Below are 23,026 nucleotides of genomic sequence, written 5' to 3' on the forward strand. Positions count from 1 at the left end.
TGGGGAAACTGAGCCCAGGGTGATCAAGCAGAGAGGAAGAGCTCAGAGAGGCAAGGCTCCCCCTCCCTTTAGGCCCCAGTTTCTTTAGCTTGCAGTGAAGTGTTGGACAGAAATGCAGAGCAAGGGCTCAGTTCTTGTTGTGTCATAGGTAATCAGTCTGGGGAAACCTGAGAACCCCTTTTAAGAGTCATGCTTTTAAATGAATAGAATAAAATAAAACACGTAAAGGTAGCCAAAGATTGCAAGTGTGAGGGTGCAAGTTTTTCTCTCCCTCACAAGTTCACAGGTTAAGCACCCCTGATGCAGAGAAGAATTGTAGGGCCGGGAAGGTCTCTAGACGCAGATGTCAGAGCTGGAAGCTTATTTCGTTTTATGGATGAGGAGACTGTGCCCATAATAGGTAAATACTGGCAAAGGTCAGTTCAGGGGGAGCCACGACCAGACCCCGGGTTTTGTCACATGAGATAATTCACGTGAAGCATTGTGTAAATGTTCACTGTCGAGGGTTTTCCCTCTGCAGGGGAGCCTCTCTCTGGGCCCCTCATTCTTCCTTCCTGCTCCCAGGGCTGCCCAAACCACCACCCACCCTGCCAGGGCGCCGAGGAGCCAGGTGGCCGAGCCAGAGCAGACAAGTAGACGCAAGAGAGTCAGGCGTCATGCCCAGAAACAGCCTGGAGCTGGGGTGGCAGGTCTCTCAGGAACGGCCAGGACTTCCCATCCCTTTCCATCCCATGCGGCCTTTAATATGTTCTGTTGGCTGCTCCTCCCTCCCTCACTGATTCCCCCGTGCCTCCGGGGGACCCCTGAGGGCCCCTTCCCTGCTGGATCCCACATCTTTGGACCCAGTGGGGGTTCCCCAGCTGATAGACTCCAGCAGCCCCCCCTTGGTGCCCTGTGTGCCAATTATTGAGCTCAGCATGGGAGCCCCCAGGTGGAGATGATGGGCTAGGCTGGGGGCACAGGAGCTGGCACTGCCAGGGAGCTCTTATCAGTCCCCAAAGCCAGCAAGGTGGCTGGCATCAAGGTGCGATAAGGATTTGTGTGCCCGACCTGATAAAGCCGGGGAGATCTCAGCATGGCAGTAACGTACATCTGCTAATGCTGTCTGCATCAGATTGGCCAGCTCCCCGCTGCCCGCCCGGTCTGATGTGCCTCCTATCCTGCCTCTCAGGCTGGCCCATTCTGGGGGGAAACACCTGTCACCGTGCCCCAGCAAGTGGGGAAGCAGTAGAGCTTAGCCCTCCAGCTTTGGCCACTGGAGAAAGGGAACGGGTTTATATCATTTGGCTTTCTTCTCCTTTGTAGGCTTGAGGCCCTGGAAGGAGAGCCGGGAGACCTGGTTTTGATCCCATTTGGGCTGTTGGTTAGCTGCATGATACAAACTGGACCCTTTTGGGCCCTGGTTTCCTCGTGGGGGTATGTGTTTTTGCATCATGGATCTCTTTGGCAGTCAGTTTGCTGGAGCCGGTAGATGCTTTCTCAGAATAAGGTTTTTAGATGCACAAGGTTAAATGCTTCTGGCTACAGAGGAAGCTGGTTCTGTTTGAATCCAGTTACCAGTCTTGGTTACAAAACCAAGGTCATGGACCCTGTATTAGGAACCTCCAGACCAGAGGATCTCTGAGGTTCGAGAAATTCTTGACCCTGTTATTTCTAGCAATGGCTTTGCCTCGGACTCATGGGGCATGAGATAGGTCAAGTGCCCTTAGAATCTTTAGGGTCCATTTAGAAACTCTTGACAATTATGGAACAGTCTTACCTACAGGATTCTGTTCAGTCTTACAACAGCTCAGGGATACAGACATTGTATCCATTGTGCAGATGGGGAAGACTGAGTCTCACCGAAGGGAAGGTGGAAGTGATTCTCTTGGTAGGATGGAGAAGGAGCTGGGTGCTAGTCTTGGCTCTGCTAACTGGCCATTCCCGCCTTCTCTTCCTCCAGCCTCACTTTCCCTTTCTGTAAAACCAGGAGATGCTGTGTGTGTGTATGTGTGTGTGTGTCCTAGGTATATCTCTGAAGCTTGCTCAATGTCAAGAATATTCAAGAAGAAAATCTTCAATATTTTTATCTTCCATTGTAATCTGATGGAATTTTATTTCACACATTTTCCAGTACACAAAAGGAACTTCTGGATTTAATGATCTCTAAGCTTATTTTAAAGTTAAGGTCCTTCCCAGCCTGACATTCTATATTCTAAGGTTTTTCTCCCAGGACTGACATTCTGGGTTCCAAAGTCCTTCCTAGGGTTGACCTGTGTTCTATGGTCCCTCTCAGGGTTGACATTTTGTGTTCTAAGGTTTCCTCCCAGGGCTGATATTCTGTGTTTGAGGGTCCCTCCCAGCCTGGACATTCTGTGTTCTAGAGTCCCTCCCAGGGCCAACATTCTGTGTTCTGTGTTCTAAGTCATTGATCTTGATCCCGGCCTGCAGACTCCTTGTGCGGTGTCATGATGACTTCTGGGCACATTTAAGAAGGGACTGGGGCCAGCTCACAGCCAAAGCAGTTTGCTGTTTCTAATTCATGGAGAGCCAGGACGGAGTGGTGGGCGGAATTGATTGGCAAGTAGCTGTCTCAGCTCTAGGGCAGGAGAGAGAGACAGAAGAAAAAAGAAAGAAAGGAAAAAAGGAACGGGGGCCAAGGTTCCACCGGAGGCAAAGGCTGAGTATAACAGGGCCACGTGGGAGATGTCGACAAGAACAGAGAAGCAGCAGAAGGAACTCTGGATTGGGAGGAACGAGACCTGAGCTACAAGCCCCGCTCCCTGTACCTATTAGTTGTGTGACCTTGAGCCTGCTCTCCCCCCAACTCCTCAGTTTCCCCATCTATGAAATAAATAGGATCCCTTGGCCCTCCCAGCTCTGACATTCCATATTCTAAGGGCCCTCCCAGCTCTGACATCCTGGATTCTAAGGGCCCCCCAGTCTTGACATTCCATGTTCTAAGGGCTCTCCCAGCTCTGACCTCCTGGGTTCTAAGGGCCCTCCCAGCTCTGACCTCCTGGATTCTAAGGGCCCTCCCAGCTCTGATGTTCCATGTTTTAAGGGCCTGTCCTGCTCTGGCAGCCTGGGTTCCATGAGTCTAGTGGACACAGAGGGTGTCCCCACTGCCTCCCCCACACCAGGGGCACCTCTCTTCTCTGCTCACCTGCCCCCGCACACAGCTCCTCCCTCCTCCCTTCAGGGCTGTGCCCTCAGGCACCTTGAGTGCCCTCTCTAGGGGCTGGAGGTGGCAGAGGCCCCACTCCTTCTTTCCAAGTCGAGGTCTCCATTCCTCCCGTCGCCCTGAATTTAATTGTCAGAAAGACAAACAATCTTTAGACCAGATTAGAAGAAAGCCGGGCGGGGCGGGCTGGGAGCAGAGCCCACCGCTCTCTGCCTTTATGGCGAAGTTTAACCTGCAGCCTTCCCGACATGCCACCGGGGCCCACGAGCACACAGGCCGCTTTTATGTGGAAATGAGCCTCTCTCTCCCTTTTTTTTAATCTCTGACAGCGAGTGTGCCGTGTTTACATAACAGAGAGCGTGGGGGACTCTAGAGAGGACCTCTGACAGCTCTGGCAGGAGATGTTAAGAAAGATCTAACATTTCTGATCTCTGTTTAGCCAGAGGCAGAGAGAGGCGGCCAGGGGGAAAGGTGTAGGGGGAGGGGAGGCAGGGATGTGGGCCCCGGCTGGCCCCTGTCGCTTTAGGGGAACGCCCTGGACAGGGGGGCCCGGGGAGACAGAGCCTGCAACAGGGGACCCGCGGGGTGCAGGGTCCCTCCCCGGAGGAGGGGGGTCCTGGCTGCTGCTCGCTCTCCTGGGTGATGTCCATCTGGGCTGGGCCAGAGTGTCGGTCGAGGCGTGTGGGGTTGGGAGGGGGCTGTGGCTCCACGGAGCCCCCACCTGAGACCCAATCCTTCCCTTCTCTTCAGTTTCCCTAGCTGTGAAATGACAGTACTGGACTTGGGGAACTTTTTTGTTCTGTAAACCATGAAATGCATTATTCTTTTACTACTTGTTCAAGGTTCCAAGTACAATGAAGTGTATAGTGAGGTTCTCTGTTCTAAGCAGCCTCCCAGTCCCGACATTCCATGTTCTAAGCAGCCTCCCAGTCCCGACATTCCACGTTCTAAGCAGCCTCCCGGTCCCGACATTCCATGTTCTAAGGAGCCTCCCAGTCCCGACATTCCATGTTCTAAGGAGCCTGCAAGTTTTGACCCTCTCTATTCTAAGGGTCCTCCCAACCCTGACATTCCATGTTCCAAGGACCCTCCCAATTCTGATATCCTGTGTTCTAAGAACTTCCCCTGTGTTCTAAGGCTCTCTTAGCTCTGCTGTCCTTGGTTCTATGATCCTTCTTCTTCTGCCATTCTGGCTTCTAAGGTACCTTCGCACCTCTGACATTCTGTGTCCTAATGGCCTTTCTAAGCCCCTGTTTCATGACCCTCCCTTTGGTAGAGCAGTTGTGGTGGAGAAGGAAGCGGGCCCAGGTATGGCTGGCCCAGAGCTCCCCCATTCATCATCAGTGTGACCTTGGAGACATTTAATTTCCCAGACCTCTCTCCTGTTTTCTGGTCTCTGTATTCAGTGGGTGAAATAGTGGCTGGCGTGCTGGACTCTGGAGTCAGGAAGACATGTTTTCATGTCCCAGCTTAAACACTTAGTCTCTATGGTACCAGATCACTTAATCTCTCTCTACCTTAGGTTTCCCATCTGTAAAATAGTAGCAGCCTTCTACCTCCTGGATAGCTCCCACCTCCCAGACTTGTTGTGAGTCTGAAATGTAGTAGGTCTGAAGCATTTTATGAACTGCACATGTTTAACCTAGAGCGGATTGCGTGCTGTCTAGGGGAGGGGGAAGGTGGGGAGGGAGGAACACAAAGCTTTGTAAGGGTGAATGTTAAACTGTCTTTGCATGTATTTTGAAAAATAAAAAAACTATTATTCTAAAAAAAGCACTTTGTGAAAGTGCCGTATAAAGCATTGTATAAAGTTTAGCCATTGTTATTGTTATTATCATTTCCTCATCTATCAGATTAAAATGAGAAAATTGGACCAGGCAGTTACCGAGGTATTTTTTAGCTCCTTCTGATAAGTGAATCTTTGGATTGGATTCTCCATTTCCAGAGACATGGAGTTGAAATGAGACCTTCCCAGTCCATGGTTCCGGTGTTTATGGGAAGGCCAGGCCCTCCAAGGCTGGAGGTAGGGACAAGGCCGCCACATATTAGGGGGCTGCATTTTGGGATCTCAGGATGAGGTCATCTGTTTCCTCAGCCTTGTAAGGGATTTCTGATTTGAGCCTTGGGGAGCAAGGGATGAGGAGATAGACCAGAGCTATTGCCAAGCAAAGCCTGGCACAAATGGGCTCAGCTTCCATTTCTATGCCTCTAGACCTCCCCTGTTTGCCCACAAGAGCCAGCCTTGTTTCCCCATGTGATGAGGGCATGGATTTCAACCTAAGGGCCAGTCTCTAGCCCATCTTCCTTGGCCCTTCCCAGGACAGGTGATTATTCTGTCCCCTCGCCCTTCTTTTCCTCAGTCGTGCCCCGGCCCTGCTAATGCAAACACCTGCGTGGCCCTGGCAGCACCCCAGAGCTGCCCATCCCATCCCACTGGCTAATGGATTCTGGAGCAATAGCACGAATCAATAATTAATAGCGGATGATGCCGTTCACCCAGCCTGGCTCCCTGAGCTCCTTCAGGAGGGCTTGGGGTGGGGGGAGCAAGTGTGATTGGTGGGGGAGGAGGTGGCTGTGAGTATGATCAGACAGAGATGTGTGCGTGCAAGGTCTGGTGCAGAGGGTGTATGTATATGGGGGGGTTCCCTGCATCCTCCTAAAGGGCCTGTTCAAGAGAAGAGACCCTCAGTTAGGGCTTCCAAAGGGGGCATCCTTTTTTAAAAATTTAATTTAATTTTTTTTCCTTTTATCCATCTCATCCCCATTGAAAAAAAGGAAGAAAAATCCAAGAATTCTTCCTTCCTCCCTTCCTCTCTCTTTTTCTTTCTTTCTCAAATATTCATGTATTGTCAAATAAAACAAATTCTTCTACTGCTCATGTCCAAACAGTGTATGTCTTCATCTGCACTCTCTGTATCTGTTCTCTTCTTCCCATGTCAGAGCTGGAAGGCCCCTGGAGCCTCACCCTCTCACTGTGGAGATGGGAAGGCTGGGGTCCAGACAGAAGGCATTTGGCATAAGTATATAGCAGGATTAGAACTCGGCTCCCTTGACTGCCGGGACAGCAATCTTTCTGCTGTTCAGCCTGATCCTCTCTGCTGTTCTGGGTGGTTCAGCCCAGAGATGGGGTATGTGTCTCTGTCTTACACAATGAATATTCCCCGTTATGCGAAAGCCATCCTCTCTACTCCTGGGAGGCAGTTGGAACAGGAGAGAGGGATCTAGTTCAAGTAATAGGATACAGGTTCAAATGCTGCCTCTTCAATTCTCGTTCCTGTGTGATGTTGAATAAAGGATTAAACCTCTCTTGGTCTCAGTCTCTGTAGCTGCAAATTATTAGACAGATTAGCTGGTCCCTCGTGTCTCTTCCAAATTTAAATCCATGATCTTATAATCTCTGGAGCATCAGCTAAGGTGAAACAAACCAAAGAGATCACCCCAGACCTCTGGCCAAAAAACTGGTCCAAGGGCCAAGAACCCAAGAGAGTTGGGTTCTAATTCTCCTCCCGTCCAATGATTTACTATTTAACTTCAGGCAAATTATCTCTAGGCCTTTACTTACTAATTCATAAAATGAGAGAATGTAACATGATGAACATTCTGTGTTCTGTAGTTCTTTCCAGGCCTCACATTGTATATTTATGTCCTAAGGGCCCTCCCAGACCTGACATGCTCTATTCTAAAGCCTTCCCAGCTCTGACACCCTGGGTTCTAAGGGCCCTCCCAGCTCTGACATCCTGGGTTCTAAGGGCCCTCCCAGCTCTGACATCCTGGGTTCTAAGGGCTCTCCCAGCCCTGACATCCTGAGTTCTAAGGCCCTCCCAGCCCTGACCTCCTGGGTTCTAAGGCCCTCCCAGCCCTGACACCCTGGGTTCTAAGGGCCCTCCTAGCCCTGAAACCCTGGGTTCTAGGGGAGCTAGGAATGGCTGGTCTCTCGGTACTCTCTGGGATCTGAGAATCAGTGATTCTGGTGTCTTACTCCAGGAGGAAGGAGGAGAAACAAGATCACAATCCAGAGCTGGCAGGAGCCTATGGGGTCATCTCATCTCATCTAACTCCCTCCTCAATGATAAAGCAAACTGAGGCACGCAGGGGCTGTGCCATTTGCCCAAGGCCACAGCCATGAGGGTTTTAATCAGGATTTGAATTCGGGTCCTCTGGCTACAAGATCTAACCATCTTTTTCCTACACAGCCAAGACAGAGGGAGCCAACATTGGCATTCTGCCTGTGACTGGGCAACAGTCAGGGAGGGATATGTCAGGGCAGCATAGGTTAAAGCGCATTAATTCCAGAGGGTCTGTTAATGGCAATATTGATCGGGCTCCGAGCCTGGCCCGGCTTCTTTGTGCTAACGAGGCCCAAGGAGCACCAGGAGCGCAGAGCTGGGGGTTTGTGGGGCTGCGGGGACTGATGAAAGCTGCTCTCCCTGTGCTGGGCAGAGATGAGGACCCCTAACTTCCCCAGGCCCTGCAGAGTACTGAAGGTGATGGAGGGCAGGGGGCCGGCAAAGCCTTTGCATTCAGTGCGTCGTGGGCCTCTGGGGAGGGGGGAGAAGAGAGGGCTGAGAAGCTTCCACACCTGAGCAAGGAAAGTGAATTGGAACATCCAACTCGTGCTCCGTGGCTGAGGTGCCTCTGATAGGGTTTTAACGTTGAGAGATCTCAAGGATCTGGGGGACAGTGTCAGACTTGGAGGCAAGGAAAGCTGCGGGACTTCAACCACTTCACCTCCAGGATCCTCAGTTTTCTTATCTGGAAAATGGAGAGAATTACATCAGGTACATCACGGGCCTGCATGTGAGGGTCAGATGAGCTAGGATATTGAAATTATCTTTATTTATTTTTAAAATTATCTGTTAAGACAAAGTATGAGTGGATTTGTTTACATGAAAAAAATTTAGGGGGAAGAGCTCTTAGGGCATAGAATGGAACAGAATGTCAGACTTAGAGGGCCCTTAGAACATAGAATGTCCCTTTCCTAAAGAAACTTACAGTCTAATAAGAGAAGACCCCCCAAAAAGAAGTTGCAAAAGGGTAAGGGAGGGAAGGGAAGGGAAAGGTAGGAGTTTGAGGGCATGATAGAGAAGGCCAAAGGGTAGTCAGTGAAAAGAAGGCTGGCCTGAGTGTCCTCCTGAAATAGAGGGTGTGGGAAGAGCTCTCAATTCTGTCCTCCAATCAGGGAGGTCCCTCACAACCTCAGAAGGTACTGAGGATGTATCTCCCACCTTTGTAGAAGGAGCATTTTTTCAATTCTTTTTCTGGTTGATTATTATGATTGCACAGGGTTCAGTTTAATTCTTTCCTTTTATACGTTAACTTCCTCATTTTTTCACAAAACAGAGACCCTGAATAAGGAAGGGACTTGCTTAAAATCTTCCCCCTTTTTAGGAGAACTGGGTTTTTCCTCCTGTCCACTCTCTGAAAGGCCATTGTGTACACTCCAAAGAAAGGAAGCTCTTTCCAATGTTTAGAATTGCTCAGCAGCTGAAAGGGCCATGCCTTTTATATGCCAGTATGTCTATTATGTGTCAGCATGTCTATTATATGTGAGTAATTCTTTGTAACACACAGTAAGGGAGGGGAAGAGAACAGCAGACAATTAAAAAGGAAAAGCTAAAATATATTAATTAAAATTCTCAGTCTTTTAGAACTGGAAGGGATTTTAGAATACGGGATCTAGAACACCAGAGCTGGATGAATTCCTAAAGGATGAAATCTATCCTTTAGAAGATAAGAATTAGTGGCTCTAGAATATTAGCTGAAAGGATTCTGAAATATAGAACCTAGAGCGCCAGCAATAGGAAGAACCTTAGAACATAGAACCGAGAGTATCAGCTGAAAGGGATCATAGAAGGGACCAACTGAAAGGGATCAAAACTGAGCATTAGCTGGAAGGAACCTAAGGACATAGATGCTAAAGTATCTGACTTGGAAGGGATCTTATCTAGAACATAGAACCTAGAGCATTAGGGTTAGAGGGGACCTTAATACAGAGTTTAGACTATCAGAATTAGAAGGGACCTTAGAATAGGACTTAAGAGTGTTCAAGAGTTGAAAGGGACCTTATCTAGAACATAAAACCTAGAGCATCAGGGTTTGAAGGGGTCTTAGAACAGAGTTTAGAGCATCAGGGTTAGAAGGGACCTTAGAACAGAGTTTAGAGCATTTGGGTTAAAAGGGACCTTAGAACAGAACTTAATAGTGTTCAAGATGGAAGGTACCTTAGAACATAGAGCCTAGAAAGTCTGAGTTGAAAGGGACCTTACCTAGAACATAGAACCTAGAGCATCAGGGTTTGAAGGGGCCTTAGAACAGAGTTTAGAGCATCAGGATTAGAAGGGACCTTAGAACAGAGTTTAGAGCATCAGGGTTAGAAGGGACCTTAGAACAGAGTTTAGAGCATCAGGGTTAGAAGGGACCTTAGAACAGAACTTAAAAGCTTTCAAGATGGACGGTATCTTAGGACATAGAGCCTAGGAAGTCTAAGTTGGAAGGGACCTTATCTAGAACATAGAACCTAGAGTATCAGAGTTAGATGGACCTTAAAACACAATGTTCAACATAGAAAATACCTTAGGATATAGAACCTAGAATGTCTGAGTTGGAAGGGACCTTATCTAGAACATACAACCTAGAGCATCAGGGTTTGAAGGGGCCTTAGAACTGAACCTAGCATGTCTGAATCAGAAGGGGCTTTGGAATCCAGAACATCAATACATAGTAATTTCGGATATCCAGATCACTGTACCTAATATCAGTCGTAATCCTTCACTTCCACTCAATTCAGCAAATCATTCTCAAGCACCTCTGTAACTGCTTTAAGAGTAACATGAACAGATATATGTCAGCCTCATCTCAGCCCTGCCAAGCAGGTGCTACTGATTTTATTACCCATTTTATAGATAAAAACACTGAGCTGTGGTCATACAGCTAATAGGGACCAACGTTTGGGTTAGACCTCATGTCTCTGCTGCTTCCAAGTCTGGAGCTTTATTTTATTTTTTAAATTCAAATTGGTTTTGTTATTAGGTCCATATTCTTTCCCACTTTCTCCTCTGCCCCTTAGAAAGCAAGAAAAGCAAAATCCCTATTACTGACATTTATAATCAAGCAAAACAAATCCCCGCGTTGGCAAGGCCGGAGCTTTTTCTGAGATGAGACATAGTCCTGGCCCTCCAGGAGCTCCCTGCCTCGTGGGGCTGATGAGCCTGGGACGTATGAAATGTTATTAGAGTCATTGCGGCTGGTGCTTCATCCCCACATCTGTCTGTAACTTTCTGCCTGTGGGACCAGACAGAATAGGCCTCTTTGAAGTGACAGCCCTTCACCTGCATGAAGAGGGTCCATGGCTTGACCCTTCCCTCTCTGCCCCAGGCTTGGCTTCTTCTGCCTTAAAGGTCCTTTAATCAGGTCTGGTATGGCTTTATCTTCAGTTCTTCAACATGTGTCTCACTCCCAGCTCTGACCTCCTGGGTTCTAAGGGCCCTCCCAGCTCTGACATCCTGGTTCTAAGGGCCCTCCCAGTCCTGACATCCCAGGTTCTAAGAACCCTCTCACTTTGCCCTTCCATGTTATAAGGACCTTCCAAGCTCTGACATTTCTTGATTCCAATGATCACGGTGTCCTTCACCTGGCCTCTTCCCACAATAAGGTTTAGGGGATGTCTCTTGGAGGATCCAGCAGAAGAAGCTGATTTTAAAGTGATGAACCAGCTCTGACACTAATCTGTATGATTTTGGACTAATCAGTATCCTGCGTAAAGACTCAGCCTCCTTTTCCCTAATAAAGGGATGCCAAAATGTGATCATCAGTGAACCCCTTCCCACCTCTGAGCCTCAATTCCCTCATCTATGAAAAGGAGCATTAATTCTGACATTGCCCAGCATCTTCCCACCTTGGAAGATCCCCTGCCTCTGTGCCCCTTCCAGTGAACAGTGGATTCCTTCCACTTTAAGGAAAGCTCTTTGTAGTCACCCCTTCCTTCCTACCTCTTCAGACGCCTTTCTCCAGAAGTCCACCTGCCCTCCCCGGATATTTTCAGCTTCCTTTTATATGGTGTCTTTCCCCTATTAGAAAGTCTGGGCAGAGACCTATTCTTTTTGCTTATATTGTAACCCCAGTGCTTAGCGCAGAGCCTGACACATAGTAAAGACTTGACAAATGCTTGTTGAAGTGACTTGATTAAATTTCCAAGTGTCTACAGAAATGGAAACTGTGTCATTAGTGTAATTAAAAATCAGGCTGTGTATCCTAGTGGTTAGAGGGACTGGTCTCAGAGTCAGGAGGAATTGATTCAAGCCCTCTCTCTGGTACCTTTGGGCTCTGTGACCAAAGATTCTTCATTTTACTGGTGAGGAAACTGAGGTCTTAGGAAATTAAATAATTTGCTCAGAGCCACACGGCTCAGAAGTGTCAATGATGGGATTTAACCTCGAGTTCCCTCATCCTACTGCTCATTTTCTTTTTCCTTTTACAGTTTCATAGTTTCCTTGAAAAACTCTCGACTTAAGTGTTGATCAACTGCTGGTTTTCATTAATGGAAGGGATTTCTACACTGGGAGGTCTCTAATGGGAGCGTGGATATAGACCTAAAAAACAAATAAATATTGAATGCTCTGCTTTGGGATCAGAATAAAAGGGGAAATGATTGGTGGCTGGAGGATGAGGCTGGTGAGGGAAGGATTCCAAGGAGATGCAGTACCTGAGCTGACCTTGAAGGGCAGACAAGGTAGGTTAGGACAGATGGGTGGAAGGGGATAGTGGGCGTCAGGGAGGAGTTAATGATCTTGGGAAGAAAACAAGGGATAGGTATGGAGGTAGAGGCCCTGAGCCTTTGAGATGAGGAGTCTCAGCTTGGAGGAGGATGGAACAGGGAGACCGGCCTGGTCCTTGGAGTCCAGGATGAAGAAGGTGACAATCCCTCTGTTCCTCGTCCTGGTCAGACCACACCTGCTTACTGTATTTGGCTACTGTATTTTAGGAAAGGTATCGACCGGCTGAAAAGCTCAGAGCAGGTTGAACAGTTTGGGAAGGGCCTGGAGATCCTGCAGACCAAGGTCCATCAAAGAAACAAGGAGAGGAAAGGATTCAGAGGGGACACAGTCCCTTTTCTGAAGTAGCTGAAGACTGGCCACGTGGCAAGAAGATCAGCTTTATTCTGCCCATCCCAGAGGGCAGGGAGCAAAGAGGTAAAGCCGCAGAAAGGCAGATTTTAAATTAAGAAGTGGTTTTCTGGGAGTCACGGCTCCCAGAAGTGGGCGGCTCTGGAAAGTAGGGAGTTCTCTGTCAGTGGAGATGTTCACCCACAGCCTAGACATCCTCTTGGTTCCCAGCTTGGGGATGGGTTAGTCGAGGTGCTTGCTGAATGGGTCTTCCAGCTCAGACGGTGTGAAGGGGACATCACTGTGATCATCCTCACTAATTCAGAAGACTCCATCTGAGAGCATCCTGAAAACGTGGGCCCTTTGGCCAAAGGCCCAGTGGTGGGAATTGACTCTGGGGCTCTGTGATCCTTTTCTATGTTCTGCCTGGGTCCCAGGATCTTAGACCTGGAAGGGACCTTTGAAGTAGTCTTGTTTAATTTCCTGATTTTAATAAATGAGGAAACTTGAATCCCAGAGAAATTGATTTTCCCAAAGTTACATAGCTAATAAATAAATAAAATAAATAGTTTTATAGGCTTCCCAAATTCCATAGTAGAGCAGGGGATTTGGATCTGGAAGGTGCCTTAGAAGTCACCCACTCTTTTAGGGAAACTGAGGCTCAAAGGAGAGGAAGTATCAAAAGTGGTAGAGATAGGGGCAGCTGGTGGCGCAGTGGATAGAGCACCAGCCCTGAAGTCAGAGGGACCTGAGTTCAAATCTGGCCTCAGATACTTAACACTTCCTAGCTGTGTGACCCTGGGCAAGTCACTTAATCCCAATTGCCTCAGCAAAAAAACAGCCTCAGCAAAAAAACAAACAGCCAAACAAATAAATAAAAGTGGTAGAGGTTGAAAGTAGCAGTCAGGATTTGAACCAGGACTGGTAGCTCTTATTGATACTGAGAGTGGGACAGTTCCCAGGGTAGCTGTGGAGCCCCGGGTTCATTGGCTTCCCCTTCTCCCAGGGCAGAAACCAGAGCTCCTTGAGCTAGGGAAGGAGGCTGCCAGCATGGGCCAAGTAGCATTTCTGCACACTGATTTGCATAGCATTACCCACAATGCTTGGCCAGGGCTAGCCAGCTTTGAAAGTGTCTGCGTGTGCCGTTTCCCGTCTCCCCCAGCCCGCCGTAACCCCATTGTGTCAGCAGGAGATAGCTGATGGCATTAATATCACCCACCGGAAAGTTTGAAAAAGCAATTTTTTTTTTATTATTATTATCATTTAAAGTGACTCTAGAAAGGAGAGTCCTTCAATACCAGGAAGAGTATCCCAGCCTGGCAGGGGGGAGCGGGGAGGGGCTGAGAGCTGAACCGGGCTGGAGAGCAGTCTGGCAGGGCTGGCTTTCCCAGCCGGCTGCTTCCTATGGCTTTGGCCCAGTTATCTCCGGCCTCGCCTCCCAGGGATCCTGCGTGTGGAGGCCGTGGGAGCCCTGGGCTTGGGTCTGCCGCTGCCACAGACCCAGAATGCATCCCTGGCTCCGTCCTTCAGCCCTCGGCCGTCACGGGGCCCACGACTCCAGGCTGGCACATGGAGTATGGAGCTTGATTCCAGCTGCCAGCTTCTCAGAGGGCAGAGCAGGGAGTGGTAGGCGAAGGGGTCAGGAGGAGACCTCCCAGAGGCCATGTGGAGCTTGCTCAGTCAGGGATGTGGCCTGGGAGAGAATGAGTCCTCCCCCCCCCCAAGTCTTTAAGGAAAGAAGCTAACCCTGATAGACCACCTGGGTGGGAGTAAGTGACTGCCTCCGGTGGTATTGCTCAGATTAGGGGATCTCTGCCCTTCCCACTCGGAGATTCAGCACTTGCCGCCACGCTGACAGGCAGGGCCCCCGAACAGGGCCCCCACCTCCCTTGTCTTATTTGTGAAATGGTGATGGGCATCTTCCTACCACCTCCCTCCCAGAACTGTTGGGAGGAGAGTCCTTTCTGTTCTTTCAGGCCCCGGAGAAATGAAAGCTGTTATTATCTGTAACAGGATCGCAAGAGAGGGACCTTTAAATATAGATGTCAGAGCTGGGGAGGACTTATAAGATAGAATGTGGGTACTTAGTAAGCTCTTCATGCATGTGGGCTGGCTTTCAGAGCCGGGAGGGGCCCTTAGAACCCAGGAGGTCAGAGCTGGGGGGAGCCCTTAGGACCCAGGAGGTCAGAGCTGGGAGAGAATGTGTGTATGGTTTTTTATATGTGTGTATGTGTGTGAGCACATATCCATACATACATCCATACACACATACATCTTTTGCTCCTGTCATTTTATTTGATTCTCATAACTACCTGGTGAGGCAGATGCTGTTACTTCCCCTATCTTACAGATGAAGAAACTGAATCAGGCACAAGCCAGATGACTTGCCCAGTCACTTGGCTCCTAAGTTAGGCTGGCTTTGAATTCAGGTCTTCCTGATGTCATATCCAGTGCTCTAATCACTGGGCTCCTCAGCTTCTACTTAGGACCGTGACCTCGGACAAATTGTTTCTATTGCTTTGGTCTCAGTTTCCTCATCTGCAAAAAAAGAGGGGTCTGGACTAGAACTATTGGGACCCTTCAGCTCTGAATTGGTGACTCAGTTTCATATCTAGCTAAAATCCCTCCTTCCTGGGATTTATCTGCCCACCTGCGTTCATTGGCCCAGCCCCCACCCTTGTCTCCTGTAGCAGAAACCCTCCTCTTCCTTCCAGGCCCAGCTCAGGTGCCATGTCCTCCTCCAGGACCCCTCCCCTCCCCCTCCTTAGTCTTCCTGCACCCATCCCCCCACTTATATCCCATTATTTAGGGTTCTTTCCTGTGTCTCTTCCCCCATCCCTACTAGATTGTAAACTCGTGGAAAGGACTGTGTGATTTTTGCATACATGGGTGATGATAGTGATAAAAATAACTAGCATTGTCATAGAGCTTTATTATCAACAAAGTACTTTATAAATATCTCATTTCATAGGAACCTTGGAAGGTGGGTACTATTATTATTCTTATTTTACAAATGAGGAAACTGAGGCAGAGAGAGGTTGTTAAGGGTCCCACGACAAGCACGTGTCAGCTGGATTTGCACCCAAGTCCAACCCTTTTATTTTACAGGTAAGAAAACTGAGGCCGTTCAGATAGAGGTTTGCTGAGGATCACACAAATGGTAGACCTCAGCAGTAGGATTCGAATTCAAGTCCCGTGATTCGAGCGCTAGCGTTTTTGTATCCCAGAACCAATTGTGGTGCCTTGCATGTCCAGGGTTGCAGTTTAAGTACTTGCTGAGTTGAATTAGGGCACGGTACTTAGACTCGGAGTCGGGGAGAACCGGATTCAGAGACCACCTCAGCCCCTTCCTCGCTGTGTGAACTGAGCAAATTGTCATGCTTCTCTGAGCCCGTTTCCTCATCTGTAAAATCCCGGATTTGGGCTCAAAGCCTCCAAATCCGTGAATCTGCACGGTCCCCATGAAGGCATGACCACAGAGGCCATTCTGCCCAGGGAAGGAGGCGATATTCGATCGCTTCTGATCCCTTCCAGCTCCCGGTGTTCCGGTTCTCAGTCCGCCAGCTGGCGGAGCCCTCAGTCACCACTGGACCCAGTTTCCTCATCTCTACAATGGGACTGACGGCTGGCTTCCTCCCGGGCTCTCATGAATAATTCAGCTAGAGACTCCCGGAGGTGTGAGAGCAGGAGGGGATCCCCTTACCCTTTGTTTATGTCCCCAACACCTTCCATTTCAGACACCTGTTTTATCTCTTTCTCCCCCTCCCCTCCCCCAGCCTCCGCTTTATTTTTTTAATTAGCTGATGAGCTATCTTCACACCTATTGAAACCCTAGCTCGAGAAACCTCATTAGCCCAGATCAAAAGGAGGCCTGAATGATTTATGAAAGTGCCCTGCTTGAGAGAAAAGAAATAATTAAGGGGACCTGTGCCTGAGGCTGTCCCAAAGGCCCCATTAGAGATTTCCCCCAGAGCCAAATGTACATACCCTCCTGGGTCTTGGGCTTCCTCACTTAGGCCCGGAAATCTGGGAGGCCCTCTCTTTCTTGGAGCTCCAGGTAGCTCTGAGAGCGGAGAACCTAAGTCAAAGCTAAGAGGGAGTCTTGAGAATTGAGAATGTCAGAGTTGTAGGAACTTGGGAAAAGGGGTCAGAATTAGGAGCTGAGAATATAGAATAGAAAAACTGAAAGGGCCCTTAGAACGTGGAGTCAGAGCTGGGAGGGCCCTTAGAACGTGGAGTCAGAGTTGGGAGGGCCCTTAGAACCCAGGATGTCAGAGTTGGGAGGCCCTTAGAACCTAGGAGGTCAGAGCCGGGAGGACCCTTAGAACCCAGGAGGTCAGAGCCGGGAGGACCCTTAGAACCCAGGAGGTCAGAGCCGGGAGGACCCTTTAGAACCCAGGAGGTCAGAGCCGGGAGGACCCTTAGAACCCAGGAGGTCAGAGCCGGGAGGACCCTTAGAACCCAGGAGGTCAGAGCCGGGAGGACCCTTAGAACCCAGGAGGTCAGAGCCGGGAGGACCCTTAGAACCCAGGAGGTCAGAGCCGGGAGGACCCTTAGAACCCAGGAGGTCAGAGCCGGGAGGACCCTTAGAACCCAGGAGGTCAGAGCCGGGAGGACCCTTAGAACCCAGGAGGTCAGAGCCGGGAGGACCCTTAGAACCCAGGAGGTCAGAGCCGGGAGGGCCCTTAGAACCCAGGAGGTCAGAGCCGGGAGGACCCTTAGAACCCAGGAGGTCAGAGCCGGGAGGACCCTTAGAACCCAGGAGGTCAGAGCCGGGGGGACCCTTAGAACCCAGGAGGTCAGAGCCGGGAGGACCCTTAGAACCCAGGAGGTCAGAGCTGGGAGGACCCTTAGAACCCAGGAGGTTATAGCCGGGGGGACCCTTAGAACCCGGGATGTCAGGGCTGGGACGGCCCTTAGAACCCAGGAGGTTAGGGCTGGGAAGGCTCTTAGAACATGGAATGTCAGAGCTGGGAGAGTCCTTAGAACCCAGGAAGTCAGAGCTGAGAGGTCCATTAGAACATGGAATAAAGTTAGATCTAGGAGATATTTTAGAGCTCCCTCAGTCCATCCATTTCAGTTCACCACAATGTGAACAAGCCCAAGAAAGGAGGTCACTTGCCCAATGTCACACCGAAGGGTAGGGGCCAACCTTGGAATGGAACTTTCTTTTTTATGACCTCCCCTCCCCCATCTGTGTTCTCTACATATTCTTTCCCAGGAAGTTTTCTTCTGGGGGTCTCAGATCCACTGCTCCACCAGTTTTAAATGCACCTCCCTATGTCCTTATCTCCACAAGCAGACTGTGTGGGACTTTGTCAAACGTTTTGCTGAAATCCGGGTAAAAATATCTAGAGGCAGATCCTCTGATCTTCAGGCCGATAACCCTGTCTGTCACACGAGTAAATGAGGCTAGCCCGCCGGGCTTTGTTCTGGAGAAGGCCTTGCTGGCTCTCCAGAAGACTTCCTTTTCCAGCCGCTCACACCGACTGTCCTTCTAAACGCTTATGGGGACCAGGCTCTGGGCTAGGCGCTGGGATACAGGAAACAAAAATGAAACAGTCTTTTCCCTCAGGAAGTATGCCCTCTATCAAGGAAAATAGCGTACCCAGCAATAAGTATCAAGCAATTTCTTGGGGTGCAGGGGGGAGGGACTCGAAGGAATCTAGAGAGCTCGTTATAAGGCACCTGAGCTGAACTTTGAAGACAGTGAGAGATCCCTAGACAAAGGTGAAGAGTTTAGAAGGGGATTTTCCTGTGGGAAGGCTAGAACAGAGCGGCAGAAGAGTAGTAGTATGGAATAAGTTTGGAAAGTTAGCTGTGTCCTAAGGGCCCCCCCCAGTTCTGACATCCTGTGTTCTAAGAGCCCCCCAGCTCTGACCTCCTGGGTTCTAAGCCCCCCCCCCCATCTCTGACATCCCAGGTTCTAAGATCTAATTCTCACATTCTGATTATAAAATCTTACTTTGACATTTTGTTCTACGTTCTAAGGCTCCTTTTAGCACTGATACTCTCTGTTTTATGTGCTCAATTCCCTTCATCCTAGATCATTCTTTGGTTCTTTGTGGTTGGCTGAATAAGAGCATGACTAGGGAGAATAAGGAGGATGGTGGTTCCTTGAACCATACATGGAAATTTGGAGGGGACAGGTTTATAGATCTTAGACTTGGAGCCGAGAGGGAGCTCAGAGACCATCTCTCCCAACCCCCGCATTTTCAGCTGAGGAAGCGGAATTCCCGAGAGTGAAGTGACCGACTTTCCAAATCCTGCGGAGAAGAAGGGCCTGAGCTGGGATTGGTGCAGAAAGTGAGTCTGGTTTGGGACGTTTGGTTGGCAGTTGGAGGCAAAGGTAGAAGGTCCTCTCGAGAGAATTAGGGTCTGGAGATATTGATGGAGGTTATAGAGGAGAGAAGAAAAACAAATTATGGGTCACCTTATAACAGAACAGAGAATGTTGGAAGGAACCTTAGAAGATGGAACCCAGGGTGTTTGGACTGGAAGGGATTTTGGAATATAATAGCAAAGCTGAAATATAGGACTCACAATGTTAGAATTTGAAAACCACTTCGTTCAATTTTTTCATTTTAGAGGTGAGCAAATTGAGACCTAACAGAAGATTAGTGATAATCAATATACACGGCAAATTTATGTCCATTTATATAGGTTTGGAGGCATGATTTTATTATTTTAAATTATTATGGGTAAACAATTATGGTTATTGGTCATATCTTTGGGGGAATTACTGTGTTACTGTAATTTAATATAAACATGATTTACAAAATTAAAAAATTGATAAAACAACAACAAAAAAGTAGGTGTTATTGAAATATTCAACCAAGTCGTAAGTAGTATTGGAAGAATGTGGCTTTGTACCAGGGCGCCAGCTTTCCCACTGGCACGTTGTGCAATCCGTCTGGCCGTCTGACTCAGGATCTTGTCCCCATCTCCTGGGATCTGCTCGGGGACATACTGGACTATTGTTAAAATTGCAATGTGGACATTTTCATCTCAGAAATCAGCAAATGGCATAAAATCAGAGCTTGATTTATTATTTAGTTGATTGTTTAGACTTGAGAAAGTTAATATTTTCCTTTAAACTTAAAAGAGTGTCATGTGCGGTTTTTGGGGGGTGGGAGAGAAACTTGGTTGTTAAATTTTACTCGTGCACTTCCAGATCTAACTTTCCCTGTATTTCTGGTAGTGATGAGCGCTGAACTCTTGGGACTTGGGAGGGAGATAGAAACTCCTCACCCCCATGACTACACCTGCAGGTGGGGCCACCCTCTGTGTTCCAGGTGTGATAATTCCTTCTTTCAGCTTTGGTGTTCGATGATCTTCCTCTAATACTAGTAATAAAACTTTTTATTATTATAACAACAACAAAAACAATTGCTAGCATTTATGTGGCGTGTTAAGGTTTTCAAAGCATCCTATGGCCATATATCATCCTGTTGGCTCTTCTGCAGTTTATAGTTGGGCTAAAGGGAAAAAAGACACTCCCACGGGTCCATCCCCATGTCCCAGGGCATCTTGACTCTTTCTTTTGAATTAGATTAGTGTATTTATGTGTATACATATTCTTACACACAGGATTATAGGTGGAGAGCTAAAAAGTACCTTCAAAGCCACTTTCTTCATTTTACAAATGAAGAAACTGAGTCTGACACAGATTCATTGACTTTTCCAAGGGGTCATACAGCTAGCAGGTGACTGGCAGTATTTGAACTCAGATTTTCCTGCCTTCAAGACCAATTTTCGGTCTCCCATTCCTGAAAAACCATTTGGAAATGCCAGAAATTGAGTTTGGAATCCCAGACCTGCAATGCCTGAACTCTACCTCTGACCTTAATAATAATAATAATAAATCCAGCATTTATGTAATATTTTTAAGTTTTGCAAAGCAGTTTGCATATATTATCTCATTAGTGCCTCACAACAACTCTGGAAGATGGCTACTTCTTTTTACTCCCATTTTGCAGATGAGGAAACTGAGGTCAGTGACTCGCCCAGTATCCCACCCACAGGAAGTATCTGGGGTGGGCTTCTTTTAGCTTCCAGCTTCAGGGTTTGTCCTGAGAAAGTGCACTTTCCCCCAGGCTTTCCCCATCACCCTTTCCCCATGGTGTATCGCCCAGGAATGTGATCCAGTCAGACGGGTGTGAGTGCCGGCCCGCCCAGCTTATCCCACCGAGGCAGCCTCCTCCCTTGCTGACACCCGATTCTCCCTAGGACTCGAGAGCAGAACCATGTTTGATTAACAAACGGTCAGATTAACAGCTGGCTTTGTGGTGCCTCAGACATCTGGACAGAAGGGGGCTCAAATGTTTGGCTTAAGAGCCCTTGAACATCTGGGCCTTGGGCTCCTTGAGCATTTGGCTTGAGCATCCCCAAACATCTGGCCCCAGGTTTTCAGCTCGCCGGCTTTCACAGGGATGAGACATTTGTTCCCGATCCAGTTCCCCAAGACCAATCCTGGTGGATCAGAGAGGGGAGAAACCTAAAGCATCTCACATGGGGGCGGCTGCTGCACCCCAGGTGACAGGTGACCCTGGGCAAGGCCCTTAATCCTGTTTTCCTCAATTTTCTTGTCTGTCAGATGAGCTGGAGAAGGAAATGGCAGACACTCCAGTATCTGCCGAGAAACCTCCAAACGGGGTCACGGAGAATCGGATGTGACCGAGAACAAGCGACTGTTGCTGTCAGGGTGGATATTCACCTTTCTTTTACAGGACCCAGTCCTCATCTGCTTCCCTCTCCTGGCCGCGGGATCCCAGGGGGTTGGACGGGATTCCGCAGCCACGGGGAGCCTTGGGGTGGTCGCTGAGCCCTGAGCCCCGAGCCCCATCCCTGACCATGCTCCCTCCTCTCCCGCCAGGTTTCATCACGGCGATTACACAGTAGAAGTCAGCATCAATGACTACCTGGACATCTACTGCCCCCATTATGAGAAGCCGCTGCCCCCGTCCGTGCTCATGGAGGAGTACATCTTGTACATGGTCAACGATGAGGGCCACGCTTCCTGCAACCGGCAAAAAGGCTTCAAGCGCTGGGAGTGTAACCGGCCCACGGCGCCCAACGGGCCCCTCAAGTTCTCTGAGAAGTTCCAGCTCTTCACACCCTTCTCCTTGGGCTTTGAGTTCCGGCCGGGACATGACTACTATTACATCTGTGAGTGTGGGGTCCCTTCTGGGGCGGCTGGAAGGGCGTAAAGCACAAAGCTCGGTCACCGGGGATGAGTCTTTGCAGGTTTTAGACCTAGAATGGCGAGGAACCCTCGGTGCCGTCTACTCTGCCCTCCCTCCTCTGACTGATGAGCAAATAGCTATGATGAGTATTATTAGATCCATTTTACAGATGAGGAAACCGAGGCCCCCAGAAGTATAATAGCTTACCCCAAATCACAAGCATTTTATATGTTTGTGTGTGTATATATATATACACACAATACATATGTTTAGATATGTATGTGTATATTTATGTATGTATATATAAATACACACAATACATATATGCACATACATAATTTGAAACTAAAAAGCTACCCCATAAGGTAAGAGCAACAAGCATTATTATATCCATTTTACAGATGAGGAAACTGAGACCCACAGAAGTGTTGTAGTTTATTCAGTCACAAGCATATATATATATATATATACACACACACACATACACACACTTATATATGAACATGTATGTATATATGTTTATATAAACACACATACATACATACATATATGTCTATATATATCTCATTTGAAACTAAAAAGCTACCCCATGAGGTAAGAGCAACAAGCAGTATTATATCCATTTTACAGATGAGAAAACTGAGGCCCACAGAAGTATAGTAGCTTACTCAAAATCACAGGTACTTTATGTGTGTGTGTATATATATATATATATATGTAGATATACACACATATATACTTAGATATATTTTATATACTTGTATATGAATGTGTGTATATATGCGTATCTGTGTATATGTATATATATATATATATAAATACATACATGTATGTATGAGTATAGATATGTATATGTGTGTGTGTATATATGTATATAAAGATCTCATTTGAAACTAAAAAGCTACCCCATGAGGAAGGTACAACAGGAATTATTATACCCATTTTACAGATGAGGAAACTGAGGCTAGGTGGGCTAACTGCCTTTCTTATGGATACAAAGTGCACAGAGTATGTTTCTCACAGGTCTGTTTCCAGCCCTGTTTTCTGCAGCCTTTCTGACATCCTGTGCTTTCAGTCCCCTTGAAAGGCCCCTCTAGCCCGAGCTGAGAGGCGCCGTGCCGGGAGTGATCCCCTGGAAGCACAGTAGGGGGATCCCACTGAGGCCGGGGAACGATAACTCAGCAGGAGGGATGACGCCCCAAGTTCTCCAGCAGGGCACGGCCCGCTGGCTCGGAAGCGTCTGAGAGAATGCGGCACTTTGGGCGCATAGTAGGTGTGTTTAACAAATGTTGGGGGTTTGATTGGCAGGTTGACATCATCACTGTTCAGGGCAGAGTTCAGGGTGGGTGCGAAGATTCCCCGGTGCTGATTCAGTCTGGTTTCCCCCCGGCTGATGCTAAAAGCCAGTTTGAGGAGCTGTGTGTGTTTCTCACAGTGTCGGAGCTGGGAGGAACCACGGAATATAGGACATGGGAGTGGGGGGGCCCGGGAGCAGAGACTGTCACAGGCAGGGCTCGGTCCCTGCGGGAGGTGCACTTTACGGCCTGGAATTAACCCCTCACAGTCCAGCGCACACG

At 48.4% G+C, this 23,026-nt stretch overlaps 1 protein-coding gene across 1 annotated transcript in view; it reads left to right on the top strand.

Annotated features, from left to right (window-relative positions):
* EFNA2 (ephrin A2) overlaps nt 1-23,026 on the top strand; it is an 86,986-nt gene that overhangs the window by 52,876 nt on the left and 11,084 nt on the right. Inside the window, exon 2 of the mRNA XM_012542252.3 lies at nt 21,140-21,432. Within this exon, the coding sequence (XP_012397706.1) occupies nt 21,140-21,432 (293 nt within the window). The remainder of the gene's footprint in view (nt 1-21,139; nt 21,433-23,026) is intronic.

Source organism: Sarcophilus harrisii, chromosome 1 (genome assembly GCF_902635505.1).
Source record: "Sarcophilus harrisii chromosome 1, mSarHar1.11, whole genome shotgun sequence".
NCBI classification, from domain to species: Eukaryota; Metazoa; Chordata; class Mammalia; order Dasyuromorphia; family Dasyuridae; genus Sarcophilus; species Sarcophilus harrisii.